The sequence below is a fragment of the Hippocampus zosterae genome, chromosome 4 (genome assembly GCF_025434085.1).
Source record: "Hippocampus zosterae strain Florida chromosome 4, ASM2543408v3, whole genome shotgun sequence".
Classification (NCBI taxonomy): Eukaryota; Metazoa; Chordata; class Actinopteri; order Syngnathiformes; family Syngnathidae; genus Hippocampus; species Hippocampus zosterae.
In genome coordinates, this window is record NC_067454.1 from 21,592,821 (window position 1) to 21,617,007 (window position 24,187).

General features: G+C 43.1%; 2 protein-coding genes across 5 annotated transcripts; one reads left to right on the forward strand and one right to left on the reverse strand.

Moving 5' to 3' along the window:
- Positions 1-677: 677 nt before the first annotated feature.
- Positions 678-16,586, forward strand: LOC127599248 (paired amphipathic helix protein Sin3a-like). Of its 3 annotated transcripts, XM_052063044.1 has the most exons (20): positions 678-886; positions 2,771-2,981; positions 3,760-3,939; positions 4,243-4,349; positions 4,473-4,791; positions 4,912-5,163; positions 5,243-5,395; positions 5,600-5,755; positions 5,873-5,959; positions 6,045-6,163; positions 6,350-6,575; positions 6,674-6,790; positions 7,566-7,804; positions 7,910-8,093; positions 8,179-8,764; positions 8,861-9,030; positions 10,241-10,414; positions 10,486-10,572; positions 10,740-10,834; positions 12,848-16,586. In XM_052063044.1, the coding sequence occupies exons 2-20, from the start codon at positions 2,793-2,795 to the stop codon at positions 13,440-13,442; spliced, it is 4,035 nt and encodes a 1,344-aa protein (XP_051919004.1). In that variant the 5' UTR covers positions 678-886; positions 2,771-2,792; the 3' UTR covers positions 13,443-16,586. The 3 variants fall into 3 exon arrangements, with proteins under 3 accessions (XP_051919004.1, XP_051919005.1, XP_051919006.1); XM_052063045.1 differs by lacking the exon at positions 2,771-2,981 and having other exon boundaries at positions 679-886; XM_052063046.1 differs by lacking the exons at positions 678-886; positions 2,771-2,981 and adding an exon at positions 1,181-1,656.
- LOC127599417 (cellular retinoic acid-binding protein 1) lies at positions 9,776-23,097 on the reverse strand. 2 transcript variants are annotated; one of them, XM_052063387.1, is made up of 4 exons: positions 22,903-23,097; positions 21,445-21,623; positions 21,173-21,286; positions 9,776-9,832 (listed from the first exon to the last, which is right to left on the reverse strand). In XM_052063387.1, exons 1-4 carry the CDS (start codon positions 22,970-22,972, stop codon positions 9,791-9,793), a joined length of 405 nt encoding a protein of 134 aa, XP_051919347.1. In that variant the 5' UTR covers positions 22,973-23,097; the 3' UTR covers positions 9,776-9,790. The 2 variants fall into 2 exon arrangements, with proteins under 2 accessions (XP_051919347.1, XP_051919346.1); XM_052063386.1 differs by lacking the exon at positions 9,776-9,832 and adding an exon at positions 16,687-16,946 and having other exon boundaries at positions 22,903-23,076.
- Between the last annotated feature and the right edge of the window lie 1,090 nt (positions 23,098-24,187).

Consider the following 24,187-nt stretch of genomic DNA (forward strand, 5'->3'; position numbering starts at 1 on the left):
ATTGAGGACGAGCACTATTGAACATGGACCACTATCCACATGTCTCTGGTTGAGACTGCAAGAAAGTACAAATACCTGAGGATCATCTTTGATGACCCCCTGAAGTCCCCTCTGGCGCACAGGTGATCCTGAGGAAATGCCACCAGAGGATGCACCAATTGAGGAAACTGAACTTCTCTGTCAGCAACAAGATTCAATTGAAATATGTTCTCACGTCATTGAACCTGTCATGTCATTCTCAGTGGTCTGATAGTACCATTCCATTAACCTGCAGGAGAGGACCTGCCTGCACGGTCCAGTCCAAGTGTGCTTCAGGATCAGTGGACTCCCCACTTTCTCCCTGACAACTGTTCATGAGCAGCAAGTTCACAGTATGACTGCCCGGTTGCTAAAAAGCCCTTCCCACACGCTCTTGCCAATATAAGTCCAGCTGCAGACTGCAGGTGTCGCGCCTGCAGGACCCCCAGGAGGAGAATCTCCTTTGTCCCTCATGCTGTAATCTTTGAATGAATTTGTTAATTCTACGCCACATTACAGTTCAGTACAGGCCTGCGGTCTACAATCAGTTGAGAGTTGAAATCTCCAAATTCCCAGTTAAACAGGCTCCGCGTCAGTCTATTTGTTTTCATCTTTTCAAGTAACCAATCACAGTAAAGTCTGGGAGGAGACTTCCTCCATGACAGACACGCCCCTAATGTTCAACGAACGCCGCTTCATACATACCCTGTTGTTAGCGGCACCGACTATTTCATTTCTAGCTATTATCGTGGACAAGCTGTCAAACGAGCACGTCTTTTCACATCCGTCTTAATGCGCGGCTAAGTGTTACTGGAGGGAATCTTTCTCACTGGTGTGGCAGCGTCGTTGCTGGAGGCAGCCCAGCGAGGTAAGCTAAAGTAGCTAGTTAGCTTGTACTGGTGGGGGTGGTTGTTGTGCTAACGTAGCACACTAGCGGCTATATAACCTTGTCAAATGGGCAGAGTTTGAGTACTCTTTGGTTATTTGATGGCAATGTTTTCATGCATTCGTGTCTTCCTGTTGTTTGAAATGCTAAGTTTCTGTAAAGGCGGTATCGGCTTTGGAAGTTACTTGGAAGTAAGGCTAACGAGGCAAGACTGTTCTTCTGATCATAATTTCGCTGTCAGGCTAACACCAAAAGGTGGACTTGGCAAGACGCTGTTTTGCCCCCATCTAGTTCACAGCGTGCGCTGCAAAGTTTGGTGAAACAAGCGTTTATATGAGTGTGAAAGCGGTTGAACTGTGGACAACTGAATTACTGACCAAACGTAATGTTGTACTCGTAACGTGGAAGCATGCGCAAAGGTAACGTTATTTAGCCAACACATTCGGCTCCCAGTTTCCCATTTACGGAGGCGATAACTTGCCAAATACAGAACGACATCTGTCCTTCCTATTGAGTGTTACCGCCAGTTCTTTCAGAGCGGCGAAGGCTCGTTTTCTCGCCATAGAACTTCATTTCAGGCGAATGCCAACGTCAGCCATCACACAAGCGAAAGCGGTCAGCTCGACGACAACGGATGAGTTCAAGTCGGCGTTTAGCTGGGAGGGGGAGGGGGAGTGGAACGGCCTCACACACAGCGACAGCGAGCCAACCAGACAGAGAGAGCGACACGGCAGCAAATCGGAGCTTTTTGTGTCTTTAGACAGCCACCTTCGTGTATTGAACTCTTCGGCGTATTCGTTTCGCATTTGGGCGACGGTACTCGCTACTTGATATGAATCAGGCACGATCCCCACTCGTCAACACCGCGCGCTCCGTTAGCGTGTTGTCCCAATTTGGTGCAGAGCCGCGAGTCGACTAGGCGGCACTGTGTTCGCCTGGAGTCTTCTCCCTCCCGACCCAAGGCTGTGACGTCTGCCTGCACGCCCAGGGAGCGTCAACAAATGACACTTTTTCCAAAGCCTATTCTGGTTGCATTAAGGCACGGGATATGAAATTAACCTCAATAAATAAACAAATAAGTACAGTATACTTGTCAATTGCGTTTTTTTGTAGATGAGTATTTATGAGAAACGTCCGTATTTTGTACAACAGACCGTTTTTCCTGCTGCTGATTATAAAGGAATGGAATTTTTTAAAATCAATATTTTATTTTTCCTGCTGAAAGCAAAGAGTTTTGAGTAGGGGTCACCATCCTTTTTGTAAGAATTTGAGAGTGACTTGTTGGACACTGTTGGATGTGAAAGCTTACCAGTTTATTACACACTTCTGAAATGAGAAATGTGATTGAATTACCTTTTAATGATGTTATTATTAATAGTTGATGCTTCAGTATTCATCTATGTGAAGCCACCGATCATGTTAATGATCTACTCATGAGGTCCTTGGGGGCTATATTGCGCTTTCAGAACAGCTGCAACAATTGTTCATAATTAGCAGGAAATGATTAATCCGTTACAAACAGCTGAATTACACTTAAAACGTATTTGTGTATTATGACATGAAGACTTAGTATTGTGTTATGTGCTAATGCAGCGGATCATTTTCAGTTGGAACACATACTCGAGGATTCCCAAGTTAACTAAAAGGACAGATGAGTGTGTATAGATTATTTCTAGCCAGGTGCATTTCCACCCACTTCCTTCTACTTCTCAACTTCTCGTTATTTGCGTCACTTGTTTTGTTTTACTCATACTGTACAAATTAGCTGTTTTTTAATTTAGCTACTTTGTGTGGTCTACACAAAGCAAGTTTAGTTTTTTGCAAAAATGTCCTTAAAAATCTCCTTTCCTTTTTGTTTTCTTGTAGCCCCTTTGAGTATGTTTAAACAATGAAGAGGCATGTGGAGGACCAGGAACCAATATTTGCACCCCAGCAACCGCATCACACCCCAGTCCAGGGCATTGCAGAAAGCTTCCAGCACAGGGCTTTAGCCCCAACAACTACTGTGATAGAGGCAGTCACAGACATAATGCAGCCGTCATCTGGCATCCAGTATTCTCTTCCGCAGGGTTACCAGGTATGATGCTACAACAGGCTTCATTAGGACCATTTTCCACATGTTGTTTGTGGGCATCGCACTGTTCTTTTGATTGGAATGACAATCAAGGAGAAAGTTATCGTAAGCACTTGTATTTTGAGGGCCACTACCAGTTGCTTTTTAATCGCATGGAGCAATTGCCCTTGTCAAAGTAAACCCATAAACTCTTTTATCACTGGCAAGCACACTCCAAAAAGTGTGATTATGGAAAGGGGTTCAACGTATGCTGATGGACATTGTTTTTCCATGTCGCTCCTTCACCTAGTAATAATACCGCGAGTGGAGACCATGAGCAGTCCTTTCTTTGAATGATTTCTTAATTGGTTTGTGACAATTCTGTGTTGAGAGAACATTCAACTATATTGCCAGACAAAAATATTAATCATAATTACTGCCAGTTTGGGTTATAAACAAGCACCTTATCCAAGGCAAAGTACAATTCCCACACAATATTGCACTATGATCCACTATTCTCCCAAATAATCAACAAGACTACAAGAAAAACTTCAAATTGCCATTGAATAGTTTCAAAGAAAGCAACCCAGTGTTCTACAGCTAGTCTAATATGAACCTAACAGGTATGTTTTGGACCCCGTGACAAATCCAGCACTTACACAAGCCCAGGGAGGGCTAAGCCAACACAAATTCAAACCAGGAACCTTTTTACCGTGTCACCCCATCAGTCCCAGTGCCCATGAGTCCCAGCGGTCTTCAAGCTGTTCTTTCTGACTGAGCACTAAACTGTCTTTCTCATAAGGTGCCGACAATGCCTCAGAGCACAAGTGGACATGGACTTAACAGTTCTGCACAACATGTTGGAACCCATGCACACAGCATAGCAGTCCAATCCCAGGCTCCTGCAGTGGTCCAAGGTCACGGGCACCCAACTGCGCCCATGACTTCAGCACAAGGACAGCAGCAGTTTCAGCGACTGAAGGTAAGAAAAGATTAATATGGAAAAGGAGTGCATCTGAAAATGATCAATGTATATGCAGCTGGTTATGTTCTACACCAGTGGTTCTTAACCTTATTGGAGGTACCGAAACCAACCAGTTCGTATGCACATTCATCAAACCCTTCATTACTGAAAAAAAAAATCAAGAAGTGTTCCTTCAGTTTTGCCGGTGCAAGACTAGAGTTGCTCAACTTGGCATGACAAATCATGCAGATAGGATGCTGAGTCCCGTCACATTCCGTATACATGTGAATCCACACTGATTTGTGATGATGTGTGCCTTAGGTTGAAGATGCTTTGTCGTATCTCGATCAAGTGAAGCTTCAGTTTGGAAATCAGCCTCAAGTTTATAATGATTTCCTGGATATTATGAAAGAATTCAAGTCACAGAGGTAATCTCTAATAAAATACAACATGTTTCAAAAGTGCATAAATATAGTTCTAGTTCTATTTTGTATGTTTTACATTTAACTTGCGGAATAAACGACAAAATCAACTTTTTTTTTCTATTGCAGCATAGACACTCCAGGTGTTATCAGTCGTGTATCCCAACTCTTCAAGGGCCACCCAGATCTCATTATGGGCTTCAATACTTTCTTGCCACCCGGATATAAAATTGAGGTTCAAACCAACGATCTGGTCAACGTGACGACGCCAGGCCAGATTCACTACATCACGCCTCATGGTATAGCTGTACAAAATATCCCTGTAAGTGGAACACCCAGCCAGCCCGGAAACCAGCATCAGCACCAGACGGTGCCACAGGCCAGTCCACACACCACTACTGTCACCCCACCTGTCCCCACCCAGCCTGCAGCAAATAAAGTCAACAAGGTATGAGCAGGTTCCGTTTGTCCTCTTATTTAATTCATGCTTGAGACAAGAACATTTACTAATTTTTCTCATCGCAAATGTGCATAGTTGTCTCGTCAGCATGTGTTTTTGTTTCAAAAGGCCATGCAGTCTCCAGCCCACACGCCCACCAGCCAGCCAAACCCGTCCATCCCAACTTACTCCTCACCGCGCTCACCTTCAGTTCAGTCCCACACACCAGTCAGCAGCACACCGACTGGTGGGCCGCCTCCACAGAACAATCAGCCAGTGGAATTCAACCACGCCATAAACTATGTGAACAAGATTAAGAATCGCTTCCAGGGTCAGCCAGACATCTACAAAGCCTTCCTGGAAATCCTGCATACATACCAGGTCAGGACCCACTCAAACATTTGTAGGAATACTATTGTGTATGTTGTCAAGTTAATTAATATGTGCCTGTTGACTGCAGAAAGAGCAACGGAATGCCAAGGAGGCAGGAGGCAATTACACTCCAGCTCTAACTGAGCAGGAAGTCTACACTCAAGTGGCACGGCTCTTCAAGAACCAGGAAGACCTCCTATCAGAATTTGGACAGTTCCTGCCTGATGCAAACAGCTCAATGGTGCGTAGTTCATCATCTCCTGATATTAGCAATCTACATTGTCTAGAGATTTATAGCGAGTAGCTGTTTTTGACTCAGGTTCAGGTCAGTTTTTGTTCCCTCGATGCATGCAAAATGGCTTTCTTGTTCCCCAAGCAAGATGTGTCCTGTGAAATGTTCGTGACCTCTGTTTCATGAAAGAGTCATTTTCCTTCCTCTGCTCAGCTGCTCGGGAAAACTGCACCTGACAGGGCAGAGTCTGTGCGTAATGACCATGGCGGTACAGTCAAACGACCCCTACCAAACAACAAACAGAAATTAAGCCACAATGGGCTAACTGTCAAAAGGCCTGGAGCTGTGGGAGTTTCACCACTTGTTAAGGTAAATGTGGTCTTCATATTGCCCCCGCTTTATATGATGGCGTATGTTTCGTCAACGAGACCATAATTAAAATAACATGGCGATTTAAAATGTTTTTGTTGATTTAATGTTTTGCAGAAGAAACCCAAAATAGTTGGGAAGGACCACGGCCTAAGTGAACTCGGAAAGCAGAGCAACAGCACTGAAACCATGTTCTTTGATAAGGTGTATATTGGCAAAATTGTCCTCATTAAATATTCTTTTCACGTGAGCATAAAGAAAGTATTTTTCACTCTCATTGTTAAAACAGGTCAAGAAAGCTCTCAGGAGTTCAGAGGCATACGAAAGCTTCCTGCGTTGTTTACACATCTTCAACCAGGAAGTGATTTCACGTGCTGAATTGGTTCAGTTAGTCATCCCGTTTCTAGGGTGAGTCCTCATTAATCTTTCTGATTGATTTCATGAACAATAAGTGATATGGTCAGTCCTGTTGAACACGCTTAACTTGGATGGAATGATGCCATACACCTACATTAGATGTGAACTTTTTAAACAATATATGGAGTTGTATTAATATACGGGTGTAAATCACACAAATTGTATCACAATTGACAGAAAATTCCCAGAACTTTTTACATGGTTTAAAAACTTCCTGGGCTACCGAGAGTCCAGCCATGGGGAATTGAGCCATGCCGAGAGTTTGCCGAAAGAGCGAGCAACAGAGGGCATCGCCATGGAGATTGACTATGCGTCCTGCAAGAGGCTAGGCTCCAGCTACAGGGCACTCCCTAAGAGCTACCAGCAGCCTAAATGCACAGGAAGGACGCCACTTTGTCGAGAGGTCAGTCTAAAGGTGTTTGTTTCTGCCTGTCAGCTACTTTTGGATTTTGATCGTTCTCTAGTCAAAGTTAAAGTCAGTCAATGAATGTCCTGTTTCAGGTTCTGAATGACACATGGGTGTCTTTTCCATCATGGTCTGAGGATTCGACTTTTGTAAGCTCCAAGAAGACTCAGTATGAAGAGCACATTTACAGATGTGAAGATGAGCGTTTTGAGGTAATAGGCCCTTTTTTCTCACTGTGCAAGATGAACTTATTTCCAGTCATTTGTTTTCTCTGGAACTTTCAATCCATGATCACATTTTACTTTATTCCAAAACACAAGACAAGTCTTCATACTGTATTGCAGGACTGTGCGACAGTACTTTGATGTGCTGCAGCCAGGACTAATGTCTTTTTCAGTTTTAATTAACAGAACACACACCAGAAGTTCTTAAACTGGGTTTTCCAGACAGCTCTGGGAGTCTCTGAGCTGTAGCCTGGGAGTCCACAAAATAATTGGGAATAAATAGTTGGATCATTTTTTGAAAAGTGCATACCTCCATATGGGGCTCGCTGCCCCAAGAAAAAAAGATGTACACCAATTAACCAACATTTTCTAGCGTTTCGACAATTAAAACTTCTGATATGAGTGTGATGTATCATCACATGAATCTGACAAGCAATCATGGATACATTTGGTTACGCTCCTTTCTGTTAAACAAATCAAATATTAGGGGCACACTAGTTACGTGTTATTCGGATTATTTGGGGGAGGGGTCAAGATTTCTCCTCTCTGAGGGGTCCTGAGAACCCCTGACACACAGACATATACCATCACCTACTGTTTGTGGCTTTTGATGCGGTAACCATTTAAAATGATTATTTTGATAATTTTTTTAGTGAACTTTTCGTTTTCATTCAGCTTTTCATTTATGGTTTTGACGCAATTTCAAATGGCGACCCATTTTCTCACGGTTTGTAGTCTTTAATCAATTTCTTGCATCCCCCAGCTTGATGTTGTGTTGGAGACCAATCTTGCCACGATTCGAGCTCTCGAATCAGTCCAACAGAGGCTTTCGCGAATGTCTGCAGAGGAGCAGCTGCGCTTCAAGCTGGACAACACATTGGGGGGGTCCTCAGAAGTAATTCACCGCAAAGCTATTCAGAGGATATACGGGGACCGCGCCCACGACATCATTGACGGTCTCAAGAAAAACCCAACTGTGTGTGTCCCCATAGTGCTAAAAAGGTGAATAACATGCATTATATTTAGAATTTTTATTTATTCATTCATTTCTGTATTTACTTGTTTTGAGGGGGAACTGAGACTTTGCATTTTCATTCATGGGTTCAGGTTAAAGATCAAAGAGGAAGAGTGGAGAGAAGCCCAGAGAGGCTTCAACAAAATTTGGCGTGAACAGAATGAAAAGTATTATCTGAAGTCACTCGACCACCAAGGCATCAACTTCAAACAGAATGACACCAAAGTGTTTCGCTCCAAGACCCTTCTCACTGAAATTGAAATGCTGTATGATGAGGTGAGAGATTGGTTGTCACACAAAATGAGTCTAAATACTTGCATGACACTGTCATCCTCAATAAACCTGTGGCTGTGTGCTGTAGCGGCAAGAACGTGTCTCAGAGGACCCTGCCATTGCCCCTCCGAGCGGCCCACACATAAACCTGGCCTACGAAGACAGTCAGATCCTCGAGGATGCGGCGGCCCTCATTATTTATCACGTAAAGCGACAAGTGGGCATCCAGAAAGATGACAAATACAAGATCAAACAGATCATACACCACTTCATCCCCGATCTCCTTTTCGCCCGGCGAGGTGAGCTCTCCGATGTGGAGGAGGACGAAGAGGAGGAGGATGTGGAGGATATGGATGCAGAGCCAGATGGCGCCAAAAAGCACAATGGCCTGCCGGGCAGCAGCCCATCAAAGTCCAAGCTCCTTTTCAGCAACACGGCCGCTCAGAAGTTGCGCGCCACAGATGAGGCGTATAACTTGTTCTTTGTGAACAACTACTGGTACATCTTCTTGCGCCTTCATCACATTCTCTGCTCTCGCTTACTGCGAATCTATGGGCAGGCTGAGAAGCAGATTGAGGAGGATGCTCGCGAGAGAGAATGGGAAAAGGAAATGTTTGGGCTCCAAAAAGAAAAGAATGAGAATACAGCCTTCCAGCTTAAGATGAGGGAACCTAGTAAGTTTATTGTACTCGAATTGCACTCTAGTTTACAGTGATACCATGAAAGAATTGTCTAATCTCCACCGCTTACCTTTCTTTTTCTTGTTCCAGTGGACGTTGAAGTAGAGGATTACTATTCTGTCTTTCTGGAAATGGTGCGGAGCCTTTTGGATGGTAACATGGAACCAGCTCAGTATGAGGATTCCTTGAGGGAAATGTTTACTATCCATGCTTACATTGCCTTCACCATGGACAAACTCATCCAGAGCATTGTCCGGCAGGTCAGCATAGTCCATTGATTTTAATTTGCCATTTTCTGTAGCTCAACAATGAATATATCAAAGAAATAATCATTCAAGGGTTTGACATTAACTGCGGCCCGACTTGGTCAGTAGGTTTTCGGCCTCCAAAAATGGGTTACAGGGCACATTTGGACCGAATTACATTGATTACAGAGACAAACCAGCTGAAACAGGATTATGTTCTGATGCAAGAAACAAAAGCAATTTATTCGTTGAAGCATTAACATTCATTTATGCAATTGAGATGCCTTGATTTTACTGAGTGTAGAACATGGTCATAGCCATGAATGTCATTGTACAGGATGAAGACTCTAAATGAAATAATCACAAATACTTAACATCCCGTATTTTGAGAATGGACAAGGCCACCTCAAAAAGGCTGAAAAAAATTAAGTCGGGTTAAAAAATATCAGGGCGGCCCGGTAGTCCAGTGGTTAGCACGTCGACTTTACAGTGCAGAGGTACTGGGTTCAATTCCAGCTCCGGCCTCCCTGTGTGGAGTGTGCATGTTCTCCCCGTGCCTGCGTGGGTTTTTCGTGGGTGCTCCGGTTTCCTCCCACGTTCCAAAAACATGCATGGCAGGCTGATTGAACACACTAAATTGTCCCTCGGTGTGAGTGTGAGCGCGGATGGTTGTTCGTCTCTGTGTGCCCTGCGATTGGCTGGCAAACCGGTTCAGGGCGTGCCCCGCCTACTGCCCGAAGACGGCTGGGATAGGCTCCAGCCACCCCCCTCATTTTCAGTGGACAGCAAGTGGCAGCAGAAGGGAAAATGGCCACTCCTTGGGATTGACAAAAACAGGTGGATTTTGCTTTCATTTATATTCCACAAACGCATTCCTAATCAGAATGCTGTGTTTTGACTAGTGGGTGCGCATATTATTGTAAAGAACATTTTTGACATGCCTAACCCCTTTAATGTTGGACCGCGAATTGACACTCACCATGGCATTGTTCTTCGACAAACAATAAATTATTGCTTCATTGATCCTGAAACAGTTGAGGCAAATTTGGTTGCATGACTGTTGTGCAGCCTACAAAGAAGCTGTTAATTCAGCCTCATTTAGTTTGTGTTCTGAGGAACAACATGGTCTGCTAAGAGAAATCGAGCTATACCCAGGAAGACTTTGCCTCCACTTGATTGGTTCCCCAAGTGCTTTTTTTTATTGCAAAGTGAATTCCTTTTACAGCTCCAACACCTCGTCACTGATGATGCATGCGCACGGGTGATGGACTTGTACCTGAGCGAAGTTGCCAATAAAGCCACAGGTGGTTCCCTGCCCACTCAAGCATCCCGTGCCACAGCAGAGGGCACCTATCAGCGCAAATCAGAGCAGCTCATGTCTGAAGAGAACTGCTTCAAGGTACCGTAAACCCAAGTCAGTCCGTCCTCTTGGATGCACACAGTGCTCTCATCGTTTTCTGTTTTATCCAGTTGATGTTTATGAAGAATCAAGACTCTGTTTGTGTGGCCATGGAGCTGCTGGACACAGAAGAGGAGAACTCTGACGAGCCTGCAGAGGCAAGTACTCGAATAATCAAGCAAAGGCCCCAAGCTGACTTTTCATTTTAGTGTACGGTATGTAAAAAGAGAGAGAGTCAGAAAGTCTTGGGTTAGTAGTCCTAGATTTGAAAATTGCCCTTAAACCTTAATTCCTAACTAATGCTCCTCTGTTGTTTACTCAACAGAGGTGGTCGGACTATGTGGGCAGATACCTGAACTCAGATTCAACTTCTGCAGAGCTGCGTGAGCATTTGACCCAGAAACCGGTATTCCTGCCCAGGTGAGGCCCCGGCCATGTCTCCCTCTTGTCTGCTCTCTTTCAACTTCCGTCCTGATCCTCCGCTGTTGGTGTGCCAAAGTCCTCCTCACAAACAAGAGCAGTAGCACGTCAGTGAAAAAAATAGTCTGTCTTTCGGTTTTGGTGCGTGCTCACGGACAGACAACGTGGTCAGACAGAGTGCAAGATGTGACCACCATAATTCATTTACAATGAAAGGCTGTTCAGTGTCAGACCTCTGCCTCACACCAAGATTGCACTTTACATGGTCATTCTTTTAACAAAAGGGAATTTATGTATTCAATCATTCAGTTCCTTTTTTAATGGGGTTTTATTTATAAGTTAAAATATTTTTTAAAAGGGGTTGGCTTCGTCATGGTTTGGAATTCCCACTTTAGCAGACTTTTGGTTTGATCAGTCTTTATGTGTTGAATTGAAGTGCTGATTTCGGTGTGTGACGTCACGACATAGCGAAGACGCAAATTTTGAGTAAAACAAATGGGTCGGACTTAATGTCATGTTATTTCAATTTTCTACAACTAACTTGGCCTGCGTTTGACTACTGAACAACGAAGACTCTTGTATCAGGATTTTGTGAATAATAGCTTGAACTTATCATGTCCTCTTTGCAAGTGTATTCAAAGCAAGAGTCGTGCACGTGACCTCATCTCTGTTCACAAATGTAAATGTTCACTCATCCCTGTGTTAGAATCCAGTGTTCCGTTTGTAAGGACTGGGAACGTGCACTCCCTTTTGTTGTTGTGTGTGAGGTTTTACCACCATTTGAGAGATTTGTGCTCAAGGTTTTTTTTCTAGAACTCTGGTCAAGCACATTTTCTGCATCACTTGTAAAGAGGAATAGGGTTTGTCAATAAAAATGATCATCTAAATTGTATACACATATGGTGGTCTATTTTTTTCTTGGCAAGTTGTGCACGAAAGCTTTTCTGTGTCTGGTTTGTCTTCACGTTCCACATGTGGCAGCCTGTCTTGTAAAGTCTGGCACTCAGTGAGTGTTTTTTGTCTTTTGAGATGGCTGTCCATAACCATATACATTTCAAAAGGCCTTCCAAAACCAGACCTTTGTGCTTTGTCCTTCTTTTTTTCAACCCATTGCACAAATTGTTTTCTCTGGCTTATGATTTATCATTGGGCTCACCTACATTTTATCCCCCGCCCCGCCTCCCCACTAAATCTATGAGAGGTCAGCAGCACAGGAGTTTAAAAAAAAACCTGCCCATTTTCACAAAAAAAAACTAACCCTCAGTGGCAGCACAGATGCAGTTTCTTTTCCAGTTTTGTTGGGTTGGTTTTCATCTCATAATCATAACACTACATTGTTGTGACAGTATGTGAACATTTTAAGTATTCTCCGCTCATATTTTGGAATGGTATCCAACAAGGAAGCGATTCTGTAGTGTTTGTTTCTAACAGTTTTACCTGAAATTGGCCTGGAAAGACTGTGTCTTGTCTTTTTAAGTGGAGCCCTGAATGCAAAAATATGCCTCATGCACTCAGTCCTCGCTCACCCATACTCTCTGTGGTAAGTACACATTTCAGACTTTCATTCCGGTGGGGTGATTACTTTATTTGCACAGTATTGGGCTCAATGAACACTAAAATGATTTTTTTTTTGGCGTGTGGATTTTCACTGTGACTGTGCTACAGTCAGTTTCACTGTATCGGAAATATTACGACTGCTGCCTCTGCTGCTCTTATAGATCCCCCATATCCCGAATGATTTGACCTCCTATCTAATTCTGTTCCTCGGTGAGTTGCAATGCATGGGTGTAAACATTCTTCTTGAAAGGGACAGTCTTCTCAAATTTGACTAGACAGCTCTTGACTAGCGTGTGTATAAGGCTGTGAAATAGCATGTGACATGCTGAACGCAATAAAAATACATTTTGAACCTAACCTGTAAACATGATACACTTTTGATTTGTGTAAAATTCGGACTTGAAGTGTTTGGAGTTATCCAGTCTGACTCCTGACAACCGCTGTTTTGGCTTTCAGGAACCTGCGAAGAATAAGGAAGTGCCAGAGAGGATGGGAACGGCTACAACAGGAGAGGATGACTACGGGCACCTCGGATGAGGGGCAAGATGACAAGAGCAAACTGAAGATGGAGTGCATGTTCAAGCTCAACTCCTACAAGATGGTCTATGTCTGCAAGTCAGAGGACTTCATGTACAGGCACACTGCTCTGAGACGAGCTCATGAGGCAAGTTCCACACACAGACACACACACACACACACACACACACACACCCACACACAGAGTTTCTTCTTGCGTGTTGCTCTGCTGCTGAAGCAGAAACTTCACCTTGGCAATTTATCAGTCCATTCATTTTCTATCCTGCGGATTTTTTTTTTTAATGGGTGTATCCTCCAGTCCCACAAGCGGGTCCACAGACGCCTGCACAGACGTTTTCAGGCCCGGTTGGACACCTGGGCCACGGAGCACGTGACAAGCGACATGGCCGCCGACTGCCGGAAGTGGCTGATGGGAGAGGGACAAGAAAGCTTGCTGCCCTGCAGTACCACGTGCAACCCAGAGGTCCTGCATTATCTCACTGTTAACAAGTATCGAGTCAAGTACAGAACATAGTAGGCAATGATCGTATCAGCGACCGCACGGTAGGACTGTCTGTGGACATCGAATGAAACTTCATTCTTCACCCGCCTATTCTTTTGCCAACTTTTGGCCATTCTTTTCGTCACTTAATGCAGGTAAATTTCATACTTTTCCATGATAGAAAATCTGTTTTTTTTAAAAAAAAAAACTTTTTTCAGGTCAGTCTGTGTAAGAAGTTTTCTTTGCCACGGGCAAATCCCTCCTAACTTCTTGTAAATGGATTTCCAGTAGCTTGGCATCTCTCTACAAGAAAAACTGAAGCTTGTCTTACTAACGTCTTTGGGTCACGACAAAAATGTTGATTGCAGCTGTAAAAGCGGGCAGCTTGTGAATCTTTCCCTTGCTGGTAAAGGTGCACTCGTGCACGCTGGAGTCCACAGCTCTGCTAAGTTCATTCAATCAGGACTAGCCAACCACTTTTTGTAAATGATATCCATTAGTTGTCATCCTTGATGTGTAGTGCACTGTACGACACAGTGGCGATATTTAGCTCGATGCAGCTAAATGCAAAATGTAAAGTTTTTTTGCTCTGTGTGTGTGTGTGTGTAATTACTACAATTGGTGGGGGGGACCTGTTGTCAGCCTTTATTTACACCATTAATTTTATATGACCTTCAAGACTAAACCGTCTATACCTTTAAACCGTCTTTGGCATCGCTATGACTTAAGGTTTTAAAACGACTGACTGTAGCCAAACAGCATTTTGTGCTTGTGTGCACAGTGTCCGTCTGTTTTTTTTTTCCCCCCCCCGAGTGTCCAGTTCTCAAGACTGAAATGAACCAACAACGGCTCGCTCTTTGTATTTACGTTTGTCCAAATGACCCGTATCTGTGCGACAGATGCGATGCATACGAATGTGTGTATTTTCCCCATGTTCAGTGTCGATGCCTCCTCTCACAAGTGTATATAGTAGTTCTCTCCGTGAATGTCAGCCATGTACAGTATTTGGGTCAGCTAAACCAGTCAGCAATACTTCTATCCCACTGTGAATGTTAATGGTTGTAAAACATTGTCTGCCCCACCCCCTCCAAAGCTCATCCTAAAGTGCAAATATTGATTTTGAAATTGTAGCTCACTCGGGATCATATGAGAGCAGTACGCTTTTATTGATAATGCCCCGAAGCTTTAAACCAGTAGAATTCAACCCGTGACTCCAACTTCCATGTGTCACATGCAGACACTGTACACATGCAAATACAGTACTGAATAAACCAGAACTTTACGTACACTATATAAAAAGACACCAATGCTTTTTTATGTCATTGTGTGACATGAAATCATACGAAACGTTTCCTGTTCCCGGTAATATTAGCATTCCCCAAATAATTTCAATTTGCCGAATGCCAGAAAAATGAGAGAAGGATAGTTACTCGATTTTTTTTTTTTCCTCATTACTTCAAAGTCAGACATTTTCATACTGTACTGTGCGTGACTTGGTTCAAACATTTTGGATATCCTCCTACAAGCTTCTTACAATAGTCGACAGGAATCGTGTATCCTATCTCCTGACAGAATTGGTGTAACTGAGTCGACTTGGTCAGCCAGCTTGCTCGCATGTGCCTTTTCAGTGCTGTCCATTTTTCCGCAGTAGGATTGAGATCATCTCATGGATTTTATTATCCTTTAAAATACCTTGAAATCAGTTTGGCGGCGTGCTTTGGGTCATTGTCCGTTTGGAAGATGCATTTGTGCCAGAGCTTCAACTTCCCGGCTGATGTCTTGAGATCGTGCTTCAGTATTTCCGCATCGTTTTAAGTGCACGAGTCGCTCCTGCAGCAAAACACATGCTACTGCCACCCTCCATGTTTCAGTTGGGCTGGTGTTCTCAGGCTTGCACGCTTATCAATGCTCTTTATGGCCAAAGAGCTCAATTTTATGTTTTGTCACACCACCAAAATTGAAGGTCTTTGTCCCTGTATACATTTGATTGTCTTTCATCTGTCATTTTAATGTTGCTTTTGGAGAAATGGCTTCATCTTGACACCCTCTTATTAGCTTGAGCCAGCATCTACACAAGGTCGCTTGCTTTAGAATTTGGGTTTGGACATTTTGGACCAAAAGCACGTTTATCTCTTGGTTACAGAACCCATCTCCTTTTCTGAGCGGTATGATGGCTGGACATTCCCATGGTGTTTCACTTCGGCATAATTCCTTCGGCAACACATTAACAAATTCAACCTTCAGACTTCTGGACCAGTCCATAATTCTCTTCCCGACAATTTGGCAGATTTCCTTTAACTTTCGCATGATGTTACACAAAGCAGGTGTGTTTCATGTGCGTCTTCAAATGTAGTTGCTGTCCGGCGGAATCCTCGTAATTGCAAAAACATCGCTTTTTATGATTTCTAAAAATAACACCTACACCTGGGGATTAACTAATAGTATAGATTTGTGAGCCAAAAACAAAAATCAAAACAAAACAAAAAAAAATGTTTCCAAATTGTAACATAGTAGGTTTTGGCCCAATATCAGCTATTTATTGATGGATTCGAGGTGTGATCAAATCAACTCAAATGTTGTCAATAAACCTAACAGAAGCCTCCATCGCCTTATTCTAAAATTACTGTATGTGCCCTTCTCCACTTTGAAGAAAGTATTGGAAAAAAATCCATCCCTCATTATTCTCGCATTTAGCGAATTGAAATCATTTTGTGACTCTCCATTTACCTAGAACAGGAAAATTTTAGTCAGATTTTATGACAGACATTGACGACAAAAATGTGTCTCTCTTTATATAGTGGATGTGAACTACTTCTTTCAACTATTAGTCGATACATTTTCCATAGAGGAGGGATTACTAGACTAGCAAACGCAGCAATGTTTGACACAGAAGAAAAGATTTGCAACATTGCGGGGGGGGGGGGGGGGGTTGGCTTTCTAAATTGGCTTTTTAAAGTAATGATTACTGAACCAGCTACACAGACAATCTTGGAGTTTGGTTTTTATTTTTGTATTCACTATGTTCATTTTGAATGGAATATGCCACGTGGTTCCAAGGAGCTGATTGTATACAAATTCATTGTTTTATCTTCTTTTACTGTGTCTGTTCTCTTCTCTTCTTGTATATGTATGTGTTAGTCTGGTGTTTGCTATTAAACTATCCTTTATAGACAGAAATACGTTTTTCCTCCCATCCTTTCTCCTCATGCGTTCATTCCATCCTATACTTTCATTTGAAAAACAGCATAGCCGCACGTGAAATATTGCCAATTCGACGTTGAATGGAAGCTGTATTTTATTACTTTGGGATTTACGAGAGAAAACAAATATATGGCGTGGTATGAAACACAGTGCTGCAAATAGATATTGGGATTATGCAGATACATTCATATCATTGTGTTTTTATGAATATATGAAACGGCATGGCAAGGCGGTTGTGGGTAGTGGGGTTGTATATTTTGGGAGTTTTGCAGAATCAGTTTGCGCCTACGCTCTCATGTAGATCCTGGTGCACACCACGTCGTCGGCTCCAAAAGTCTGAAATAGACAATTAGAATATATACAGCTTTAGTGTATGGTTTGTTTATTCTTCTGTATATATTCTGCTTTGCGTTATTATGCATTTTTTACTTTTTTTATCTACAAACCACTCAATGTTAAATGAACCACCTTCACATTTGAACAAAAAAGTATCTGATGTAGAATGGCAGTAATGATATTGATGGATATTCAATAACTGAGATGTAGTTTTAAGTGTTAAGAGACTTTTAATTAGAAAAGGCTGCACAAAAAATGTTAGCATTTCGGAATTTCAGTCACACTTTGTTGAGCAAAGAAAGGAACACATTTCAATATCAGCAGTCAAAAATGTAGTTTGGAGAAGGTATCTTTGTCAAAATGTTCAATCAATAGATGCCTTCATGAATGTAAATACAATTTGTGAGGTGGGACCAACAGCACGATTCAAACTTGATTCGACTTTTCCAGAAAATATTTCTGGAAATTAGTCTTAACAATTTGAAGCAAGGTTGACTTCCATCGACGTGATGCAGAAGGACAAGCAACAGCTCATGAGAGATACAAAGCATGTGCAAATATAGTGCTGGAAATTTGGTGGCAATGGTCTTGCCTAAGACAGTGGTTGCCAAACATAAATAGACAAAGATAAATATGCACACCCTCAGACTAATACTTTGTTGCAGTACTTTTGGCTTTTCTTTATGGGGTATTTGTCCGTCTTCATGCGGTATTGTGACGCATCTCCTTTTTTTTTATACACACACACATTCTCAAACTGTCGAATTGTGAGCGCATCTCCTGTACACAGCTGTCATCAGATGACCTCACATTTTTCACAAAAATCCAGCTTTATCTTTGGAAAAATGGGACCTGACTTTCATTTTCTTGAAAATGTATTTTAATATATAGGTTATTTATGGATACACTTGGAAGTCATGTTGAATTTGGCATCAGGATTATGGGAGGATTCTCCCCTTTAAGGTGTCCCAGGGGATCTTAAATGTTTGATCACCCGTTGTCTAAGATAGATGTTGATTGTGGCTGTTGTCATGGAAGGAATGTAAGTATCTTGCTCAAGGCTACTTAAACCTCATTGAGCCCAAAAAAAAAAGTGCTTTCCTTCACCGCGCTTCCCCAATTTCCACTCTTGATTCCATGAAAGCGTCGCAGTGTGACTGGTCAGAATCCAGGGCTTGCGGTAGAGTTGCCCGTGTTTAGTTTGCTACGATTTATGGAAGTCCCAGAGGAAAATCTTTATGGCCGACTGCAGAACCACACATCATTCTCTCAGGCAATACTGCGGTGCAGAGCGTGCAAGCGGGTGCCCGAGTCGGTGACAAATGGAGCCGACACAAGTCCATCTGGCACCCGGCCAGTCGCCCAGGGAGGCATTAAGTGAAGCTAGCGCCAGGGTTCATTTGCATTTCTCCACACCGTGATCAATGAGGCCAATTCGAGGCCGTAGGAGAGCGAAGGATTATCAAAAGCACACATTTTCACCTGACTCTTTTCTCCGCTGAGACCGCCCATTCGAGACCTCAACATTCTAATCAAATGACCTCAACTATAACGGAGGAATGAGCTTCCTGTCAGGAACAATAACAATATATTTTGTTTCGACGCTGCCACTTATCATTTTAAGGGTTGACTCAGAGTGGTCATTAAAGTCTGGCCGTCCTCAGTCTCACTGAGGGCGGCTGTAATCCACCATGTCCGCTGTCCAACTAGAAGCACTGCGAGCAACGAAAATATGGCTTGCAAATGCTTTGGAGTTATTTTCTGTTTTTAGCTTGCCATCCTGTAAACTGTCTCATTTGACCTGATGCTTCACTAGCTGTCGATATTGTGAATATTATTACACACATTTGTCATATATTTGCTTTATCCAACAGCTGCTATCCAGATTTTGTGGCATGACACCACAGGTGTCAAACTGATTTTCAACAACCACATAAAAAAACACATAAATGTATTATCGCTCAGTATGCCGGTTGTCCGTCTCTATAATATGCCCCGTGATTGTCAGATAACCAATCCGGGGTGCCAAAAGCTAGTTTTTGCTGCTCACAGCCCCCCACCGGGCATACTACCGTGCTACCTGGGGATAAGAGTGTTGGAGCAGCATTGTAGCAAATCTCAGTTTTGTTTTGTGTTTTACATGACCCAGAGAACCGTGAATATTAATTAATTCCCATTTCATTTGAGTACAACAAAACGGTGTAGTGTGGCCACAGGAAGCCGCCAGTTGGGATCTGAGCACCCCCCACCCCCTGCCTCTTCTCAACATTCATGTGAAGAGTTTCACCAAATTAAAAAAATAAAAATCAAATAAAAACATGTGTATTGGTACACCTTACTCCTCAATAAGGATGAGAATCGAAAAACAGTTCTTGTTGAGAACCAGATCCCAGACTTTAAATTTCTTGGCAATCGTTTGCTGTTTTTGCAAACGATTCCCTCATCAATTCCAGTCGGGACCTATGATGTCACCGCGCACGTTGCATAGCATTGTTATTTAATTTATTTTTTATTTTTTGCTGGCTAGCAAGAAACATGGTGTCGAACGCTCGGATATCTGTTCACATTTTACAAGAAAGGATAACAACAGGGTAACTTGCACTACTTACAAATTACATGATTTCATCGGAGGTAGGAAACTGCTACTACTATTCTAGCTCTGCAGAAGCCTGATAACCATCCTGATCAATTGAATCAGGTGTGTTGGAGAAAGGAAACATCTAAAACATGCACAAGAGCAGCCCTTGAGCACAGGATTTTGACACCCTTGCTGTACGCCGATACAGTATCTGCACCAAAATATTATGACCGTTATTACTGGTGGTATTTGTGTCATTGTTATTATACATGATAGTGGTGTTGTACTTCTTTCATCCGCCTCCTGCCTGGTCAAACTCGCACTATTAACTTAAAATAAGTTTTGTTTTGTTTTTTTCCAAAGATCCATCCCCAAGTGCCTATTGTTTTACAGCCCAACACTCCACATGGACACCCACACCCTTATCTTGAATTCAAAACAGATTTGGCCCTGCCGAAAACATACCATTGTTCCAAATTACATCCCCTCCCAAATATTTAAGTGATTGGTGGTTAGTCACAGTCAGTACAGGGCAGCTTGTCAACACACCCCTCTCTACTTTGTAGTCCATCTGGTCCATCATACCCAGGGGGGGGCTTATGTTGACAGGGAAAGCACATGATGACTTTTCCCCCTCCCTTTAACCGCAACAGATTTTCCGACAAGACTGTCAATTTTCCGACAAAATCCATGCAAACTCGACACAGGAAGGCCGGAGACGGAATCGAACCCTGCACCTCTGCACTGTGAGGTGGACGTGCAAACCAGTCGTCCACTGTGCCCCACCCCCTTATACTCTTTCTTACCGCATTTTCCGCACGAAAAGGCGCACCTAAGATCCTTCCATTTTCTTAAAAGCTCACAGTGCGCCTTAAAATCCGATGCACCTTGTGTATGGTCCTTACGGTAATATTTCGACCCCAAAAGGGCTCCTTGCTCGCGACTGATCGTTCTGTTGACGTTTCCTTCAGCGTAGCTCCGTCTAGTGGATGTATTGTAGATTGCGTCTTATAATGCGGTGCGCCCAATGTATGAAAAAAAAAGACAAAATAGGCCATTCATTTGAAGGTGCGCCTCATAATCCAGTGCACCTTTTAGTGTGGAAAATATGGTATTATGTGAGCATTCCTTCCTTGCCTCACCGTTTCCCTGAATTTGGATCCACCTTTTTGCCGCCACTAGCACAACCCGTGACAATCTCATTGATATGCAAATTGCATTATGTAGACCTTTTATGAGATGGCACAGTAGATAATTGGTTAGCATGTCTTCCTCGCAGTTCTGAGACTTATAGTTCCAATCGCGATTCTGGCTTTCCGTTGGGTTTGGGGTATTTCCGTGAGCTCCCGCTTTCTTCCATAACTTGGCTTTCGCCCACATTCCAAAATAATGCATGTTGGGTTCATTCAAAGTAAGTTGTCCATAGGTGTACGTGTCCTGTAATTAATTGGCCAGTGACTAGACCAAAGTCAACCGGGACAGGCTCCATTGTAATGTTATTCGAAAATGAATTCCTTTTTGATATAGGCAGAACTTAACGTTGTCATCTTTGTCAAGGAAGAGTGATACAGTTCTTTCGTGTGCATGGGAACAAAAGACTGTCTTGAAAAGAATAATATCAAAATAAGAATGACAATAGAGTACCCACCAGAATGAGTTCATCCCCTCTGAGCTCTCTGGTCCAGAAGGTTTTTGGCCCGTTGCCGCTCAGTAGAGTCTGTTTGCAGTACATTTTGTTTTCCGTCTCCCAAGTGGCCAGACTCTGTAAAGGTGTGTATGCATCATGGCTCAGGTAAACATGTTTTGAGTTACTGTGAGTTCAGCAGAACGTTTCTAGCTGGGGTTTTTTTCTTTTCATCAATGAGGGTTTGTTTACTTTCTTGTTCACAGGATGAGTGATAGCTCTGTCCACGAAATTACCTTACACTTTCTTCCATCCACCGTCTCCTCATTGAACTCCTCGCCAATGCGGAAGTTGATCTCTGTGGTCCGGATCGTGGTGTAAGTCCTGATGTAGAATTGCTCGCCATTCTGCTGGATCTCCACGTGAGGCTTGGAAGCAGCCGTTACGGCGAGCTTCCTCAACATTGCGTTCACACCTGAGAATACAGACGGACTTTGTGCCAAGTGTACCAAAGTACCTTACGAATAACCTCTTGTGAATATATTAATAAATCCAATGAGGCATGGGAGGTGCATGCTTGGTACATTCACCTGACTTGGGTGCAGACAGCGTGAGTTTAGTTCCCACATCGTGGCAGTGTGAATGGGAGTGCGAATGGTTGTCCGTCTCTATGCCCTGCGACGGACTGGTAACCAGTCCAGGTTGCAGTTTGCCTTTCACCCGAAGTGAGCTGCAATAGGCCCCAAAACCCAGTATTGAAAATGGATGGATGGATGCCATGGCATCATAACTACACTAATTCCACAAAGCAGTGCTGGGAAAGTCACTTTTGTTATGTATTGTACCGCATGTTGTTAGGGAGCTAGTTAGTTAGTTGGTTACAAAAGACATTCATTTTTCAAATAGAATTGCGATGCATTACTATTTAACAACATCCATCCATCCAAATTTCTGTACCACTTTAACTGTTCGGTGTTGCGGGTGACCTCGAGCTTATCCCAGATGGCAAATCCAGACGACACACTGAATTGATCGCCAGTTAATCACAGGTCACAAAAAGATGTCGAGAACCATATATTGTATTCACACAAAGGAAACTGAACTCACCCTATGTCAGGCAAATGGACACAATTTTCCACCACCTCACCATTTGTATACGTATTGTTTACATGAAGATGGTCCCAAACCGGACTCTTGAGTTGTAGAGCAGTGTGCCAAATTTGAAGATAATTCATTTTGGAGACAAAATATGCTGTTAAATTGCACTAAGTCTGCACTTGGAAAATGTTGAACAAATGGGATGCAGTTGGGGGGATTTTTTTTTTCAAAAAACGGAGAGGAATGTTGGCCCACTTTGTCCCAGTTCGACTCTCCTGTCCATAACGATAGATTCGGTCCTGCAAATGAGCAGTAAAACTCTTAACCTTCTCTCTGACTTACTTAATGCACAAACTATTTGACAACTCCTGGAAAACACGCCGTACTCATGCATCTCATCAAGTCCTTTAAAAACAGCCAAGTAGGTTGTTGTATTTATTGTAGGAGGTTAATTGAAATATTTCTGCTTCCTGCAACACATTCAAACCCTACGCAAAATCATCATAATATTGCGAAATGTCAATTGTTGCCAGTCTAATTTGAGTATCCAGGTGTCCTCATCTGCATTTGACAGCAAATACCCCTCTTTCTAACTAACAAAGCTCCCACCTGAGGCCACTCAGAGCCCCAAAGAAGAAAAAAAAAAGCATTCTCACCCAGCGCCTTAAGTAACTCGTCAAAATTCTCGCTGCTTTTCATTTTCCAAGTGCCTGCGAAATTTGGCATATCTCCTCTTGAGTGCGTGCGTGTCCGACTTTGTCTATCAGTGTTGGTCTCGACTGCTCCTTCTTCCCTCCAAAGCGTCCTCCCTCTGTCTCTCCTCTTGTGTGCTTAATGATCCCAGGCGGCGAGCCAAACCCCCTCCACTGCCCTTGTATCACACATGCACACACACATACTTCACTCTTAATTGTGTCATTAAAGTATCTTTTTTTTTGTTCCCCAAAATTAAGGTTTCAGTCAGAGCGGCTCATCCAAATGTACTGGTCATTTTTATGATACACCAAAACAAACGAAATGTCAGATTTTCTACCCCGTCGCTACACTCCCATCAACTCACAATCTTCATTAATGTAACCATCCTCCTGTCCTGCACAGACGCGCTCGCGCGCACGCACGCACACACACACACACCATGACACACACCCCAACCCCCACCCCCACCCTTGAGAATAGCTTTCATGGTTCCTCCTCCAGGCTGCGGCCACGTCACAAATGTTCCCTCCACATCCATCTTTTTCGACAAAGTGCTCCTCCAGACAGGCTTTGATAAATAACGTGTGGAGCGGAGCGTCGAGCACTCTGTCTTCCCAGCAGGAAGCGTCAGCTGAAAGATGTCTTCCCCCTGTGTTGCTTTGCGCGTTGGTCTTATTTCTAGCAGCAAAATCATTTTGTGGAGGAAAAATGAGAAAGACAGGTTCAGCGGACAGGATGCAAAGCATAATTTTCGCGGATGTACCTCCACTCATCCAGAAACATAACTTTGGTGCGGACTTTCATCTTATCAACCAACATAATGAGCTATGAGCTTCGGTGTCATGAGGGTCACCTCCATGAGATGCATGGATGGCTCGGGGTTTGGAGGGCATTGAGGAGAAACACATGAGATGTTTTTTTTTTTTTAACTTCATCGAGAGCTGATTTTTATTTTAGGGCAGCACAGTGGAGTCAGCCAAGTCAAGGCAGCTTTTTATATCGAGATAGCTATAGATATATCACATTTCATGTTACAAAGCAACTCAATGTGCTTCACACATCGAACACCAAAAGCATTTACAAACAAGAGTTAACATTCATAAGCGAAGCAGAGAAAACAAAAGTAGTTTACCAAAATTACTAAAGAACATAAACATAGTGTGGCGACTGGGTGGGATGCGGAGAGAGAGTAAAAATTTACAGGGGATTGGTTACGACAGTACAGGCGTTTCCGATATATGAACA

Coding starts and splice junctions, on each gene's coding strand:
- LOC127599248 (XM_052063044.1), top strand. CDS start 2,793: ATGAAGAGGCATGTGGAGGACCAGGAACCAATATTTGCACCCCAGCAA. Junction 6,576..6,673: donor GGACGCCACTTTGTCGAGAG/GTCAGTCTAAAG, acceptor GTCCTGTTTCAG/GTTCTGAATGACACATGGGT. Junction 10,835..12,847: donor AAACCGGTATTCCTGCCCAG/GTGAGGCCCCGG, acceptor TTTGGCTTTCAG/GAACCTGCGAAGAATAAGGA.
- LOC127599417 (XM_052063386.1), bottom strand. CDS start 22,972: ATGCCAAATTTCGCAGGCACTTGGAAAATGAAAAGCAGCGAGAATTTT. Junction 21,624..22,902: donor CGAGTTACTTAAGGCGCTGG/GTGAGAATGCTT, acceptor CTGTATTCTCAG/GTGTGAACGCAATGTTGAGG. Junction 21,287..21,444: donor TGGATGGAAGAAAGTGTAAG/GTAATTTCGTGG, acceptor ACACCTTTACAG/AGTCTGGCCACTTGGGAGAC.